At 39.6% G+C, this 15,614-nt stretch overlaps 1 protein-coding gene across 1 annotated transcript in view; it reads right to left on the reverse strand.

Annotated features, from left to right (window-relative positions):
* LOC117823070 (dynein heavy chain 11, axonemal) overlaps nt 1–15,614 on the reverse strand; it is a 41,006-nt gene that overhangs the window by 13,820 nt on the left and 11,572 nt on the right. The window contains exons 31-61 of the mRNA XM_034698117.1: nt 15,289–15,420; nt 14,901–15,061; nt 14,637–14,793; nt 14,381–14,526; nt 14,184–14,300; nt 13,591–13,729; nt 13,383–13,475; nt 12,226–12,420; nt 12,077–12,154; nt 11,855–11,987; nt 11,612–11,739; nt 11,169–11,317; nt 10,131–10,281; nt 9,904–10,035; nt 8,885–9,058; nt 8,083–8,287; nt 7,663–7,828; nt 7,431–7,533; nt 6,678–6,917; nt 6,434–6,595; nt 6,126–6,319; nt 5,673–5,835; nt 5,155–5,278; nt 4,809–4,951; nt 3,992–4,153; nt 2,161–2,394; nt 1,846–1,992; nt 1,635–1,748; nt 1,405–1,548; nt 272–454; nt 49–150 (exon numbers count right to left, since the gene is read on the reverse strand). Of these exons, the coding sequence (XP_034554008.1) occupies nt 49–150; nt 272–454; nt 1,405–1,548; nt 1,635–1,748; nt 1,846–1,992; nt 2,161–2,394; nt 3,992–4,153; nt 4,809–4,951; nt 5,155–5,278; nt 5,673–5,835; nt 6,126–6,319; nt 6,434–6,595; nt 6,678–6,917; nt 7,431–7,533; nt 7,663–7,828; nt 8,083–8,287; nt 8,885–9,058; nt 9,904–10,035; nt 10,131–10,281; nt 11,169–11,317; nt 11,612–11,739; nt 11,855–11,987; nt 12,077–12,154; nt 12,226–12,420; nt 13,383–13,475; nt 13,591–13,729; nt 14,184–14,300; nt 14,381–14,526; nt 14,637–14,793; nt 14,901–15,061; nt 15,289–15,420 (4,671 nt within the window). The remainder of the gene's footprint in view (nt 1–48; nt 151–271; nt 455–1,404; nt 1,549–1,634; nt 1,749–1,845; nt 1,993–2,160; nt 2,395–3,991; nt 4,154–4,808; nt 4,952–5,154; nt 5,279–5,672; nt 5,836–6,125; nt 6,320–6,433; nt 6,596–6,677; nt 6,918–7,430; nt 7,534–7,662; nt 7,829–8,082; nt 8,288–8,884; nt 9,059–9,903; nt 10,036–10,130; nt 10,282–11,168; nt 11,318–11,611; nt 11,740–11,854; nt 11,988–12,076; nt 12,155–12,225; nt 12,421–13,382; nt 13,476–13,590; nt 13,730–14,183; nt 14,301–14,380; nt 14,527–14,636; nt 14,794–14,900; nt 15,062–15,288; nt 15,421–15,614) is intronic.

The following is a 15,614-nucleotide window of genomic DNA, read 5'->3' on the forward strand; positions in this document are numbered from 1 at the left end:
TTTTAAACTAAGTGACTTAATTGAGTATAATCATAACTTGGTACTCACCAGCAATTTCCTTTGAACTGTTAACATTTTAGCTGTCGCTACTTCTAGTTCAGCATTAGCTTGTGATAATGCATGCCTCTTTGGAATGACCTCACAATAAATCTGCAAAAAAAAAAAAAAAAAAAAAAAGAATTAGTGGGCTTGAAAAGAAATAACACGATAAACAAGAAACCATCTTGCAGAAAGTGAAAATGCACAAACATTGATAAAGGCTTTAACTGACTTCATAGTATCTGACGATGTTAATAATCCAGGCACAGAGACCAGCTGCAGCTGTAGATTTGGTCCGAACTAGATCCGGGTGGAACTCCGGGTTTCTCAGATACTCTTTTTTCACCACAGTCAAACAGGACTCAGGGATGTGCTCCTTGTCATACGACATCAGGGCCTGCAGGAAAACATCCGCCTGCCACACAAAATCAGGAGCAACATTAAAACCTTCACCAGAGTTTGGGGCAAATATTGCTGTTAAAAAGAATTTAAAAAAAAATGATCATGTCTGATGAAGGGCAACAACCCAAAAATGTCACTTGTGGTGATATATTCCATTAAATGTATATTGAAGCAGCTTCTGGTGTGCAGACTTATCTACTTTTTACATTTGCTATCTCTGTCTCCCACCCAGTACTCCAGGCTCTAGATATGCATGCCACCCTATTGTGCCACCTCTATCCTTGCTTAGTTCGAAAGAGTTTACCCATTACTAAAATCTGAGAGACCTAAGGAATATTTCATAAACCAAAACTACCTGATAAAACTTAATTTGTCTAAAAATTAAAAAAAGGCGATTACAATATAATGTCTTTCTCTATTTCAAGCTCATCCTGTGTCTTCTTCATTGATATGTGACGTTATAAATAGGGCAATGGACCAGTGCAGTTCTGTTACTAAAACATTTCTCACAAGCTCTAAAACATCAGAATGACAAACCTGAGGTCAGGATTGAATAACTGATTTTTTTCATTTTTTTATCTCTTTGTTTCTGTGATTGTAATTTAACTCTATAATTGTTGACATTGGCCTTTATATAGTAAACTAAATCGGATCAACCATTCTACATATTCAAAAACCTGCTGTTAAAAATGTTCTAAAGAATTACAGCATTGATCTCTAATTCATGCAAAATCCAACATTTTTTTTCATCAAACAAAATATATTGTTTTGAGGCCACACTAGCATTAACAGCAGCCAAAGGTTGAGGCACTCTTGCCCCCCTTCTGACTGAGCATATTCATAAAGCCATCCAGCTGTAATGTGAGCTTTGGAGAGATGCTGGGCAGGGCCAGGGTCAAGGCCTAGACACAAATTAGATTGGCATTAATCAGGCAGATGTGATTGACATGATGACAGCTTAACCTTGCCCATGAAGGCCCGCGCCGCCTTCCAGCTCCGATCCTTAGGCACTCGACTGCGGGGAGCTAACAGAACCATCACAGCTGCTGCGACATTGATCACTGCAGCTGGAGGGTTCGGAAAGGCCTTCAGCTCGGTAAGATTCACCTAAAAAACAATTATGAAAAACGTGAATAATTTTCAGAATGACTGAAGATCTGATGATTTTTGTCCAGGCTGATGAAATGAAGTACCTTGTTGAGAGTATGGAGTGCTGCTGTGGCAGCTGTCAGTGATGGCTCTGCCTTGAGTAGGTCATTTTCACAATCTCTCCGTTTGGCTGAGACTTCTGCCTGGATGACAGCAACCTGTACAAAGCATTAACAATGAACCAGATAATAAAAAGGGAAAAGTGTGAATGTTGTTAAAAAACTTAAAGTTAAAAATCTATATAGCATATCTCACCCTTTGTGCTTCAACATCTGCAGCCTCTCTTTTGCTGCTAACCCTCTCAGTCTGCTGTCCAATCTTTGTAATTAGAGCTTCAATTTTCTTTTTTTTAAAGGTCAGCTCAGATTCTTGGGATGCCAATTTAGCTTTAAGATCCTCAACCTAAAATGGAGAAAAAAATGATCATACATACCTCAATGTGTAATACACTTTATGTTAGGAAAAGCTTACACTAATAAAATCAAGCACAAGTAGTACCATTCCTAATTTTCCTACTAAAACAAACTTCAAAAGATTACCCCTGTACATTATTTGTTTTAATTCTTTTACCTGAGTGGCTGTGGTTTGGATTTTTTGAAGGCCGCTTTCAAGCCGGTTCATCTTGTGCTGGAGCTGAGCCCTACTCTTCTCCAGAAGGTTCCTGTACAGGGTGATTTGCTGGAGAAAGCTCTTGGGGGTGGTGTAATTGTACCTCTTCTCATTGCGCTGGTATTTTTCACTTGCCTGGTTGACACTGGTGTGAGCGTAGGCCATGAAAAGACTGATGGATTCCTGGACGGCAGGCTGTAAAAATAAGCAGACAAGGGTGGTGAGGGGAGAACATGGCGAGTGGGATTGAGTAGGGTTTAACATCCCCAACCTGATGGGGACTGAAATATTATCTTCATAAATTTTGAATTCATCTACAAGTTTTGCCATCTTACTAGGCTGGCCCTGACTTACTCAATCTGAAATTTAGGTGCAGCGTGCAGGAATGATTAGGCTTTGAAACCCCTGTGAAAATAATGTGTTTAGACCACTGACATGCAGCTTGTAAAACATGCACACTGTTTACATTATCTCTGATGTCCTCCAACTTTCTAAACACTGCCTACAGCTGCTGTTGTGCTACATTCAAACTTGGTATTCATCATATGGTGCTCAATGACACAGAGCCTCTATTAATCAAACAGTTAGCAATCAATTAAAGCAAAAACAAATGAGCAGAGAATACGAAGATCAAACCTAACCATAACTCACAAAAAGCCATTGTTAATGGTCATGGAGCCAGTTGGAAAAAAAAATCATTATTAATTAAGACCTGACATAATGCTTTTTGACAAAGCATGCTACATTCACTCGAGATGCGAAAGAAGTTCTCATTGATTGCCTCTGTTGACAACTGTTAGTGGGATGTGCATTTCTAACTTTAAATAAATGATAATTTCATCTCTTGATGTCCTACATCTTTAAAAAGATAAACACTCATTAAAGTCTTTAATGATAGAGTAATGACTCCAATTTTGTTGCAACATTTCACTTTTTACTTTGCAATGAATTCACTAATCCTTTCTGTATTAATGGTATTAATGGTATTACTTATGTGCTCCTCGATGCTGCTAAAGAAACATTTTATACAATCAGAAAAAGAATCAAATAAACGATAAGAATAGTTCCTAATAAAGTTTACTGATAAATGGATCATCAACAAAATATTGCAGCTTCAACTATCTTCATGCTTGCACACCAGTCTACCACAGCTGCTGATATAACCATTACTTCTCTCCATCTCCTGCCTCTAGTAATATTAATGCTGAATGAGCCTGTACTTATTTTATTTTTGTACTAATGCTCTACTAATAACGAAACTAAAGCGACTGTGACGACACATTTTTGCTCCACCTGAACTTCCTCACATGGACAGATGTATGCAGTGGAAAGTAACAGTCTGGCACATGTTCACATATGTGATGACACTCTCCTGGTTGTGACAGCTGTGCCTCCTTAGTGGGTCGTTATGTGCTTAATCACTCTTCTCTCATTAACATAAATGATTCTGGGTTGTGATCGTTCCACTGCTATGATGGAAAACAATGATATGCCTGCACTCACTGTGAGTCTCCAGGCATGTGTTCAGCAATTTGTCAGAACCTCAGCTGAGAACTAATGATGAGGGATCTATGGAGAAGTCAATCCAGCTGCACTGTAATAATTAGAAGGTTTTCATTTAAGTCTAACTCAGTCTAGAATGAGGGGGTACATGGCAAACTCTACTCCATGGCTGAATCTCTGACAACAAAAACTGATGATATTACATAGTGTGCATATGTGCAAGGGAGCAAGGAGTCAGAAAAATGAAAAACAACAATAACAGAAAGATTGGTGGAGATAAAGACCTCACCTCAATTCCCTCTATCTCTTGGATAAACCTAAAGCTGACCGACTGCAAAGCGTCGAGGGTCCAAGGATGGAACCAGTCAATGGTGGTGCATTGAACAAGAGCAGGGAATCGACGGGCTCTAACACGAAGGGTGCTGCCCACCGGAGACAAACACAGTACCACCTACAAGGAAGGAAGCAGAGAAACAAAGAGTCACCCAATCGGACATACTACATAAACAGGTTTGCATAAACATGCATCCACGTACAGGTCATATATAGCACAGAAACACTGAAGAGGGAAACCATAACTGGCAGCCGTCTGTGCCCCCACTTTCATCCCCTTGGCATGAGGACAGGCAGCCACATCCCCTGTTGGCTGGAGCAGACGGTGACGCTACCAGAGGCCCTGGCATGTTCATTAGCTGGATGGCATGCACATTCACTGAGACAAGAATTTCCTTCCTTTTAACCCCCCAGTTCATCTGGCTCTGTTAGTTCAGCATGTCAAACACATTTAATAACACTGGACAGCAGCTGTGCTTTTAATTTCTGTATGTTTCTATTAACTGTTCAAATATATTTTAGTCATTCTTGTGTCTTCCGCTCTAATAGTGCACACATTTTTTTCCGAAGAGAACTTTTTGTGGTTGACAAATTATTAACACAATTCTGACTGAGACCAGCTCACCTAAACATTATAAAAAAAACCTCTCATGACAAATATCTGTTTCAGTGAAAGAGTGGTAATTTATGGGTAACTTCCACTCTTCAGATTAATTCAGGTGCAAGTATTAATGAATAATGATGTATTTGGTAGAAAATCCTAAAAACTAGACCTTGAGGTGTAGCTGAACTCTGTCTATAAAGAATCTCCAGCAGTTCTCCCTGTTATCCAGCAGGCCAAGGGCTCGGACCTCAGCTCTCACACTCGAAACGATACCTTCAACCTCCTCCTCGTTGAACAGCTCAGCAATTTCTCCTGAAGAGTTGTAACAGTAGATGATTAGCTGCTGTGATCAAAAATCATTACAAACAAATTTACAAACTGAAATATATTCAAAGATGTAAAGCTTTGCTGGTTGATTGTGAACATTCATATAGCAAATTCTACATCTGTAATGACAGAAGGTGCATTTTCTCAACCAAACCCAGCAGAAACAGTATGATTATTATGATCCTGACCTGATGCCAGCAAGTCATTAATAATGACAAGGAACCGCTCATCAGGTATTTGTGCATCTGTAAGGAGAAGAGCCACTCGCTGGTTCTTCACTCCAGTCTTTATGAACAAGCCTGCCAGATCCATCTAAATATAAACACACATGACATGAATAGACACCAATGATAATCAATGATGCACCACAGGGCCCATGATGAGGCTTTGAGTTTTTTAGGAGGCCATTTATTGTTTAATTGACAAACTTGTTTCATCAATAAGACATTGAAACATATCCTGGTGGTTTTTAAACGGTATTGGACAAGTATTTCCCACATCAGTGATCAAAACTGTATCAATGCAGTCCTTTATGCAGCAAGAAGAGAGACTGTTTTCAATGATTTTGGATGAGTGAAGGATTGTTCTAACAATCATGTCACTCATTTTTTATCCATTTTCTTGAAAGCATGTTTAAATAAAATGCACTGCACTTGATGTTTAGTTTGTCTGTAACCTACAAACCTCATTATAGTTGAATAATTACCTTGAGGTCCTGGATACTGTAACCCTTACTCAGAGTGATTTGGAAGACTTCCACAGAGGACATGTAGGCAGCCAGACGAGTCAGGCTCTGCTTCCCACTGCCTCCCACCCCAACCAGTAAGGCATGACCCCTTGGAGATGCCAGGATGCGACTGATGCGACAGCTGGTAAAAAAAATCTTTGTTATGTCACAAAATATGTATATCCAACTGAGAGGTATAAAGTGTAAGAGTTTTTTACATTCTCTCCCCACATCAGTATGGAGGCTTTGAAAATAATTTAATAACTCACTTATTAGCTTCCCTCCCTGCATTGAACCCATCTATATACTTCCTAAAGTTGCTTATGCCTCTTTCTTACTTCTTTAATTTAACTATTTTGTTGCTGTGTGTTTATTGTCAGACATCAGGATCCTTATATTTTTAATTATAAGAAGGGAACCAGGTTTACTCACACATGCTGCATGGCATCTTCAAAAAGCACTAGATTCATGGCTGCATTGAGCTCATTGTAGCTTTCTAGAGCCTCTGTGAGGATGGACTTGAGGGCAGACCAGTCTGTAACAGGAGTATAGGAGGCTTCATCGCCTGTTTGGGCAAAGTGGCAATAGAGGAGGAGCTGCTTTGTCACCTTTTTGTCCTCCAGTCCCTGAAAGAGGACAAGCATAATAAATCATTTAAATCCTTGTATCTATGTTGTTATCAGAAGGTGAAAAACAGCAATTTATACTGTTTACTCTGTTTATCAGAATCTGTGTTGCACCTCAAAGCATTCATGCACAGTCTCCATCTGGAGCTTCCGGAAGAGCTGCAGGTCCGTGACATCTACCAGTCTGTCTGAGTACACCCTGCAGGACTCGTGGAGCCACAACAGTGCCAGGTCGGTGCTCTCTTTCACACTCTCAGGCCCAGCAAAGAGGATGCCCTGAGTCACACAGATAATCATATGAATAATTCAATTCACATTCAGAAGTCCAACTGAAAATACCACTGACTGTCAACGCTACCTGAAAGACATTAGACAGCTCTCTTAGATTAAACGTGTAGTGAAATTTGATGGCTGTGGGCAGAAAGCTGTGAAGCATCTTGTGATGGAGACTTATGGCAGCTTGGATCACAGCAGTAGAACTCCTCTGAACTAGTGGACTGAAGCGCTGGTGCTTCAGGTGGCCACACAGGATGGGAGTGTAGATAGACATCAGTGTCTCAGAGGAGGGAAAGTTCACCGCAAATAATGAGAAATGTCTCTGTAGAAAGAAGGGCACAACCACAGATTAGAACATGTAGATCAGTGCGTGAGCTTGTTATAAAATAAACTTGTTCACATATAACCTCAGAAACTTTATTTGCTGGTATTTTGAATTCAATTGTATTTTGGTGGAAATATATATTTAACTAGAAAAGACTTGGTTGTTTTTTGTAGTAGTTGTAACTGCTAAATTCTTTAAATAAATTGTCGCATGCTGCTCCATACTGAGTTAAACATATTGAATTGAAATCAGTTACTTTTTATGCATTACTTTCACAACGAAGGAGACTTTAGATCTGTTTTTCTTGAAGCATTGTTACAATTTTTCTGTAGGAATGCTTTTTTCGGCAACAAAGTAAGTGAGGTGATATATTTCCACATATTAAGATATTCTATGAATATTTACTACAAAATAATATTGGCATATTTTCAGGAGGACAAAACATTTCTTTGTCAAAGAGGAATCCAACATCAGACATTCCATTTTAAGGACGTTTAACAGAACACTAACCTGTAGTCTTGGGTTGATATTGAAGTTCCCAGAAGTTGGATTCATACAGGACACAAACTGGGTATTGTGTACTTCTTTCAGGGTCAGTTTCTGTCTGTCATACCTGTAAAGACCAGGGAAGGAAAAAGGTTAAAGTTAGATTAATAACCAATGTCATGTGTTTTAATGCTGTGGCATAAGACTTAATTACATACTAGAAAAAATAGGTGCTAGGTTTGTAGGGCCTTCTTACCAGTGACCATAATCAAGATGCTGGCGTATGAGTGTGTGAGCTTGCACTGTTCCAAAACTGTCAACAGCTGGCATGTTCAGATCATCTATGAAGTAGATCATCCTCCTGTTGCCCACAGGGGAGTAGCTTCTGCCTGCTCTTTTCTCTAATGATCGCTCCAAAGCCCCTGCAAAAGAAAGTGAAAAGAAAAACTAATTCAAACTAATGATTATTTTTAAAGGCCTAGAATAACATTTCCCAATTTAAATCAACTTTGAATGTGAAGGATTCATATGACTTAGTTAAGGTAACGATCATACCCCAGGCTCAAGTCTGTTCTACATCCAGACTGAATCAATCTGAACATTACCAGCAGATGGTGCTACAGTTTACCTGATGTGCTAGACTTAACTACAGAACAATCAAAAAATCCTTACTAACCCTGCAGCATGAGGGAAGTAGTGTAGTAGTTAAAAGGTATTTTTGTAGTCAAGTAACTCTCTGGCAGACAGTCTAACTTGTTCCTGACAAGTGCAGTCTTCCCCACTCCAGCATTCCCCACAAACATCACTGGCTGTCTCTTCTCCAGCAACAAGTCCATGAAGTAGCGAAGACGCACACTCTCTGCTGTGTGTACCACAACAGCCTGCAATCATAGAACCAGCAGGGAGACAGAGAACAGAAACATACATAGTTATTATGGCTTTCTTTGAGTGTGATTTATTGACAGACATGTGTTCAGTGAATTGTATGTGATTTATAATTTCTTGTATTTCCCAGTACACTACAACTATTCTGTCATAATAGCATCATTTGCTCAGAACAAAACCCTACTAATTACGGCTCAGCAAGAGCCTTTGGAGCATTCACAGCTGTACGCAGGAGCATAAAGAAAGACAATAGCGCGTGGGTGATAGCTCAAGCGTTGTTGCTCATGCCTTCACCCCCACACAGTCTGGTATGGGGTGCAATAGATGATAATCAGACACAGTGGAAAGCCCATCATCCATTCTTGCACCCCTGCCATAACCTCATGATGTGACTGCCCTCTCTTATTATGTTCATTGAGGCTTACATATATTTTTATATGACTGTATTGTTCATTTTTAGTTATTTTTCTTAATTAGGGCCGCTTCTCTTGATTGTGTTTGTGATAATGAGTCAAACTACTTTTTGAAGTCTGTATTTCTGTAGTTAGATGGAGGGTTCTCCGCCTTCTTTGTAGAAGCTTGAATGTTCTTACCTGTAATGGCGTACAAGTTTCCATTTCAAATGAAGGGACAGTTTCACTCCACGGCAGAAAGCGTTTGGTTTGAGGGTCAAGGTAGTAGTCAAACACTGTGCCCTGTCCTGGTACCTTCACTGTCTTCATTTCTTTAGTCCACCACTGACTGAACTCTACACGATAATCATAGAGCTGTGGAAATAATGAAAGATATAATACCAAGCATTAACATATATAATTTAAATACGCAACCCCACCATTAGTCCAGATAAACTTATATTATTCTTAGTCTCTTGGTATTACGAAAGTGTCCTTCAACAAAAGAACTGTAGTCATGCTCACCCCATACTTATATCTTTTTGACAATAGCACAAAGACAAAGTCAGGGGTGAGTGAAGCGATATCTAAGTGGATCATTAACAAGAGTATTTAAAAAGTATCCTATAACATAACCCAACAGTCTTTGATGTCATCCACGAAATTACTAAGGATTTATGATTTCTTAAATGTAGGTAAAACACACAATAGCCTTCTAAGGGGAAGGTCAGTTTTGAGCAACTACAAACTAGTGGTCCTTAAAAGCTTGAGTAAATGGTACATGGTAAATGGACTTGTACTTATGTAGTGCTTTTCTAGTCTTTCTGACAACTCAAAGCACTTTTACACGGCTCGTCACATTCACGCATTCACTCACTGATGGTAGAGGCTGCTATAGTAAGGGACCATTAGTATTAGCTAATCTCATTCATACACATTCACACGCCGCTGAACAACAGCGGGAGCAATTGGGGGATCAGTGTGTTGCTCAAGGACACTACGGCATGAGACTGCCGGAGCTGGGATGGAACCGCCAACCTTCCAATTGATAGACGACCGTCTCTTCCTACTGAGCCACAGCCGCAAGTTTGTCATTGTCACATCAGAACCAATGTGTTGAGATATTTCTGACAGGTGCTTTTTAAGAGTTAATGTGTAAAAGAAGATACAATTCAAATTCCTACATGTACTCAGCATTAGGTGAAAAGACATAGTAATACCTGATCTTGACACAGGGCCCCACCAAAAGCCCAGATGCAGGCGAAAGTAAAGTAGGTCTCGTAGAGCTCCCGTGGAGAGTCAGATGGAATATTCTCTGATGTAAGGAGGCATTCAAGCAAAGTGCAGAGTGTCTGAAGGAGAATAGAGTCATTATTTCATCGTTTTTAATCATACAAGCATACTAAATAGGGAGTGAATCCATTGTACATGCTTGTTTATTGTGTACCTGCACCATAGAGTTTTCTGGGATAGGAATGATGGTCCTGAAGGTTTTTCGCATCTGTTCTACGCAACGAGGAACATATTTTTCAAACAGTATGGTTAGATGAGCCTTCTCTGTTTGCCGTTCTCGTTGGTCAATCCAGCTTGCAACGTACCTAAAGAACAATTAAAGGAGTTGCTTAAGTTCTTGTTTTGCTTATGAGGATTAGGGTTGCAAAATTCTGGGAATTATAAAAGTTTGAAACTTTCCATGGGAATTAACAGGAATTTATGGGAATAAATGGGAATAAACCAGGAATATATTAAATTGAAGATTGGCTCTTAAAAGGGAACCAAAATATAGTTGGAGAAAATATGTTTTAGCATAATCCTGACTAAAACAACCAGATATTTAACTCAACAATCATGTTTTTGTTCTTACATGACATAATTGATTGTTCATTAAAATATTTAAAACTTGATAAAGTTCTACTTACAAATAAATCTGTTTTAATTGTATTATTTTGAATGGATATCTGCTTATAACAAAACAAATGTTTATGCCTGGATATGATACGTTTCAATTAAATTACCCTCAATTCCCAGTTAATTCCCATATATTTCCAGTTAATTCCCATAAATTCCCAGTTAATTCCCAGTTAATTCCCATAAATTCCCAGTTAACTCCCAGTTATCTCCCAGTTAATTCCCATAAATTCCCATAAATTCCAATAAATTCCCATTAATTCCAAGTTAATTCCCATAAATTCCCATAAATTCCCATAATTCCCATGGAAAGTTTCCAAATATGGAATATTTCCAAATTCCCCAGCTTAACTTCCCATGGGAATTTACCTGAATCTTTTAGGAAAATTTACCATAATTTTTCCACCCCTTTGCAACCCTAATGAGGATATAATGTGTTCTTGAGTACATTGAACTTACAAAAATTCACATGATATGATATTCTGGGAGCAATATCATGTGATTTCAGAAAGTTTCAGCCCCACAAGCTAGCTCAAACATATTCTAACATTATGTGAATCCAAACTGTGTAACTCACGGGTTCCAGCCCAGATCCTGCTGGTTAACATAGAGAATCCCTGCTCTGGACACAGTAGCAGGAGTGGCTGTCTTTAGGTGACTGATTTCAAACACCAGTCTCATGGAAGAAGTCAGGGGCACACGTTCATTACTGGCCAGAGTGAGAACCTAAAATATGTTAGAAAATAATAAAAATAGTAACATTTGAATGGTCAGTATGACAAGTCACCACCAAAAAGATATGATACACACATTCATATTTCATCAGATCTGACAGATTGCGTTACAGTATTGAAAAGATCACTGTAACATGATTCATTGCTATGTGCAAAGACCTCCAACTACTCTCACTCCAGGAAGTGATCGCTGAAGGAGGAGAAAGAAACATCTTTTTCTATCTCTACCACCTCGGTTGTATCTATCTGTTGTACAATAGTGTATGGCCTAACAGGAGGGAGGTACCTTGTTGTCATCCATCACTGTGTTGAGTGATTCAATCCACATCGGATCAATGTCTCCATCCAACACAATCCACTTAGGTCCTTTGTGGGAGATGTTTGCTTGCTCTCGCATCAGTGATGAAAGCAAACCTTACACAGAGATTGAAGAATAAAAGCAACTGAGATTACAGATTTCATATGAGTTAACACAGGTTCATGTGATGTTTAAATTCTGTAATTCCCTCTTAAAGCCTGCTCTGTTTACCATCTTTCCACTCTCGAGTTGCAGGATGGATAAAGCCGAACAATTCATCTCTGTCCACTGCCTTTGGATTGAGGTCGTTCCATACTGGTTTTCTCTTCAAGTTTACATAGGTGTGATGGAGAACTTTCAGTATCTATAACAAGATAAACCCCATTAATATGAGTGTCTTACAGAATCAAATTGGTTATCTATTTCATAACTTTTAAGACAATACAATTGAACCTTGCTTTTCCCAGTCCCTGCATTTCCAAGAACAAACACAGAGTGACGCACTGCCATGAGTTCCTCCAACTGCACCACCTGACGAAAGAATTGTTTAGAAACATAGTCTTTTTTCAAGCATTGACCAGGTGCAAAAAACTGTATCAAACCTTTAGGATGAACGCCTCCTCCTGCTGGAGTCGGAGCTCCAGTGTGGTCTTCCGGATGGCCATTTCAAATTCAAAGTCTCTCTCTCTCTCCACCTCCAGGCCTGGGAACAGGTCTCCCAGCAGTCCCAGGAAGATGATCACATCCTCAGTCACTATTTTAGGCAGGTTGAAGTCCCTCAGCGCACGCATTAGCACCTGAAAAATAACATGTTTGGTACTTACATTCACAATGCAAGGTGCTAAACAGGGCACACTATACTACAGCCCCTCTGGCCAAAATATTTCCAAACAAAAACAGTGACTGTATCAGGTGCCACCAAGCTCCAGACAACCATATACACATGTTCTGGACTTGTCCCCAGCTTAATGATTTCTGGTCGGATATTTTTGACTCTCTCACCAAGGCCTTTAACACCCCTATCATCCCTGACCCACTGAGAGCGCTTTTAGCCCTACCCCAGGATCCCAACATTCCCTCAACAATTAGACGTGCCATTGCTTTCACAACACTCCAGGCAAGACGTGTCATCTTTCTTAAATGGAAACATGCCTCTCCTCCAACACACAACAAATGGATGCAAGAGATTCTAGGCCGTCTGAAGCTCGAAAAGATACGATTCTTATTAAAGGGGTCCCTTGTAACTTTTTACGAAACTTGGAACCCCTTTCTAAGATATGAGGATGGCCTTAATCTGACACGTGAAAGCGATGGTACTGCCCCTTGAGATATTTTCCCCTTAATTCATTTACTCCCCTGCTTTTATTTATTATTTTTTTGTATATGTGTGTGTATATGTATATGTGTGTATGTCTATATATACTGTATGTCTATGTAACTTATGTTCCTGTCTTTGTGTTATTGTGACCAAATGTGAGGGAGGGGATGGGAGGAGGGAGGGGATGGGAGGAGGGAGGGTTGGGGGGGAAATGTTATAGGCACTTTATTACCGTCTGAAGATGTACGTACATGCCATAGTGCCTCTGTTTTTCTACTTGTATTTCACACTGATTACCTCATACAGAGATATGTGTATACACTGATTTTTTTTTTTACATGTACAGTCTGCCAAAGAAAATCAATAAATAGATTTTGGAAAAAAAAAAAAAAAAAAAAAGATTGTTACTGTACTATGGCTTTGAGCTGACAGAAGAGTTACCTGATCCTCCGGTCTACTCTTGTCTCTCCTTCTCAGTGTCCCGGCCACAACAAGAACCGACTTGACAGCACGCAGACCCCAGTCATAGTGGTCCTATTGGACAGATGAGGACAGGAAGTAAGTATTTCTAAAAACTGTCCCACACAAATGTATTGAACAGTTTAATTTATTACTGTTCTATTAATACTACTAATTCATTTTATCCTACCTGTTTGGAGAGCAGCTCTTTGCAGAGAGTGTACAGAGAAATAAACTTCCTGGCGAGGAGCTTAGCACTGCGGAAGCCCTCTGCCACCAGCATGATCTCACAGATAAGTTCAGTGTCGGGCACCACCATGGCACAGGGTCTACAGCAAGACACAAAATATTGATACAAAGAATATTAGGCTGAGTAAAGACACACTTTGAATAAAGTTATCAAATCATATCAGAGTTTCAGCTACTCCCTTCTGGCCGGAGGTATAGATACCCAAAGATAAGAAAAAATCATGCTAAAAACTCATTAATTCCCATGGCAATAACTCAATTAAATAAGATGCACCAGTGATCTAATTAAGGTTGTCTACAAGTACACCAATGTTATTTTATTTATTTGTATTTAAACTGTGATGATTGTTGTTCACATTGGGCTAGCACTGATTACTACTGTGAAACAGCTACTATGGGTTGTTTGGATCATTTTGTTGTGTGTGTCTGATTTATCTTTTATGTTGCTTTGTTTTTTAAAGCTGTGCTGTACCACAAATTGCCTCTTGGTGGACATTAAAGTTTTCTAAACTAAACTAAAATATCATATCCTACCTGAAAAGAGCCTTGAGGTTCTCAGGCAGCTCTGTCCTGCCTGCGTAGCCAGGGTTCATCGTGATGAAAATCCCCACAGAGGGCTTTAAGGCAATCTCTTTATCAAGGAATAGAAACCTGTGAGGTTGCACAGATAGTTAGTCCACTTTTCACACTTACAGAATTAAGGCTTAATGTGTTTAGCTTCATTTTATTACCTTCTCTTCTTACAGCGAATGGCATCCTGTATAGTTTTGACCTGCACTGCTACCACAGACAGAACATCTACAGCGATACGATTGAACTCATCAAAGCAGCCCCATGCTCCAGTCTGGGCCAGACCTTTGTAAATATTTCCAATGGACTGAACAAAAACAAAAATTACATTTTGCACAAATCTGTTATTTAGGATGTTCAATCAAGACATAAACACACTAAAGGAAATACTTGTGAATTGTCTTCTAGATTTCTCACCTTGTAGTCCATCTGCTCAGAACAGTTGAAGATGTATACCATCACGCCCAATGCTCTGCCTAGATCTTTAGTGGTCTCAGTCTTCCCTGTTCCAGCAGGGCCTGCAGGGGCTCCACTCATGGTCAGGTGGAGTGACTGAGTTAGGGTGATGTAGCACCTACATGAGCCGATAACAACACACAGAAACACAAAACACAGTGTTTAGCAATGCTGAATACAGTGAATGTATTGAGATACTACATGCATAGAGTGCAGGAGACTTACCGATCTGTAAGGGGAGTGATGACGAGACGTGGTGTGTTTCCAAGATACTCGTATGAATAGAAGAACTGAGCATCACAGATGTTAACGAAGCAGTGATGCTGCTGTTCATTCCAGCAATGTCGGAGCTGAGAAAGCCACTGGAAGGACTGCGAGTTGGTGACCTGGGAACACAGATTACATCTTTCATAGTCTGACAGTACTGTAGTATATCAGAGAGATCGTATGTCATAATGGGTATAGTGCAAGCAAGGAGGCAAACAGAACTAACAGATGTATAATTTTATTTTAAGGCCTATAGCTATTGTTACATATTATTTGTTTATGCCAAAGTTTGCTCAGTTGGACTGAAAGGGGAATGCTGATAAAGGCATGGTTAAGTTCCCATTACTTTTTGGGTTATGAGGCTGGCAACAATGTCCCTAGCATGGACATCAATGGTGCATATAGTCATAATCTTCTGCCTGTCGCCAGAGCTCAGCTCTCCAAGCAGCATGCTGATCAACAAGTTGAGTTGTGAGATCTGGTGGAGAAAAAAAAGGGAAATTAAAAGCAGAAGAAAACCAGCAGAGGCTCAGGAAAAGTACTGGTTTAAAATCACACAGAGCTGAACTGGTAACAATCTCATAAAATGCCTGCCTTTATAATTATTTAAAACCATTTCTTTTATGCATGAAAACACACACACCTGAACATTTAGACACATTTACTAAAACA

This window comes from Notolabrus celidotus, chromosome 12, assembly GCF_009762535.1.
Source record: "Notolabrus celidotus isolate fNotCel1 chromosome 12, fNotCel1.pri, whole genome shotgun sequence".
Classification (NCBI taxonomy): domain Eukaryota; kingdom Metazoa; phylum Chordata; class Actinopteri; order Labriformes; family Labridae; genus Notolabrus; species Notolabrus celidotus.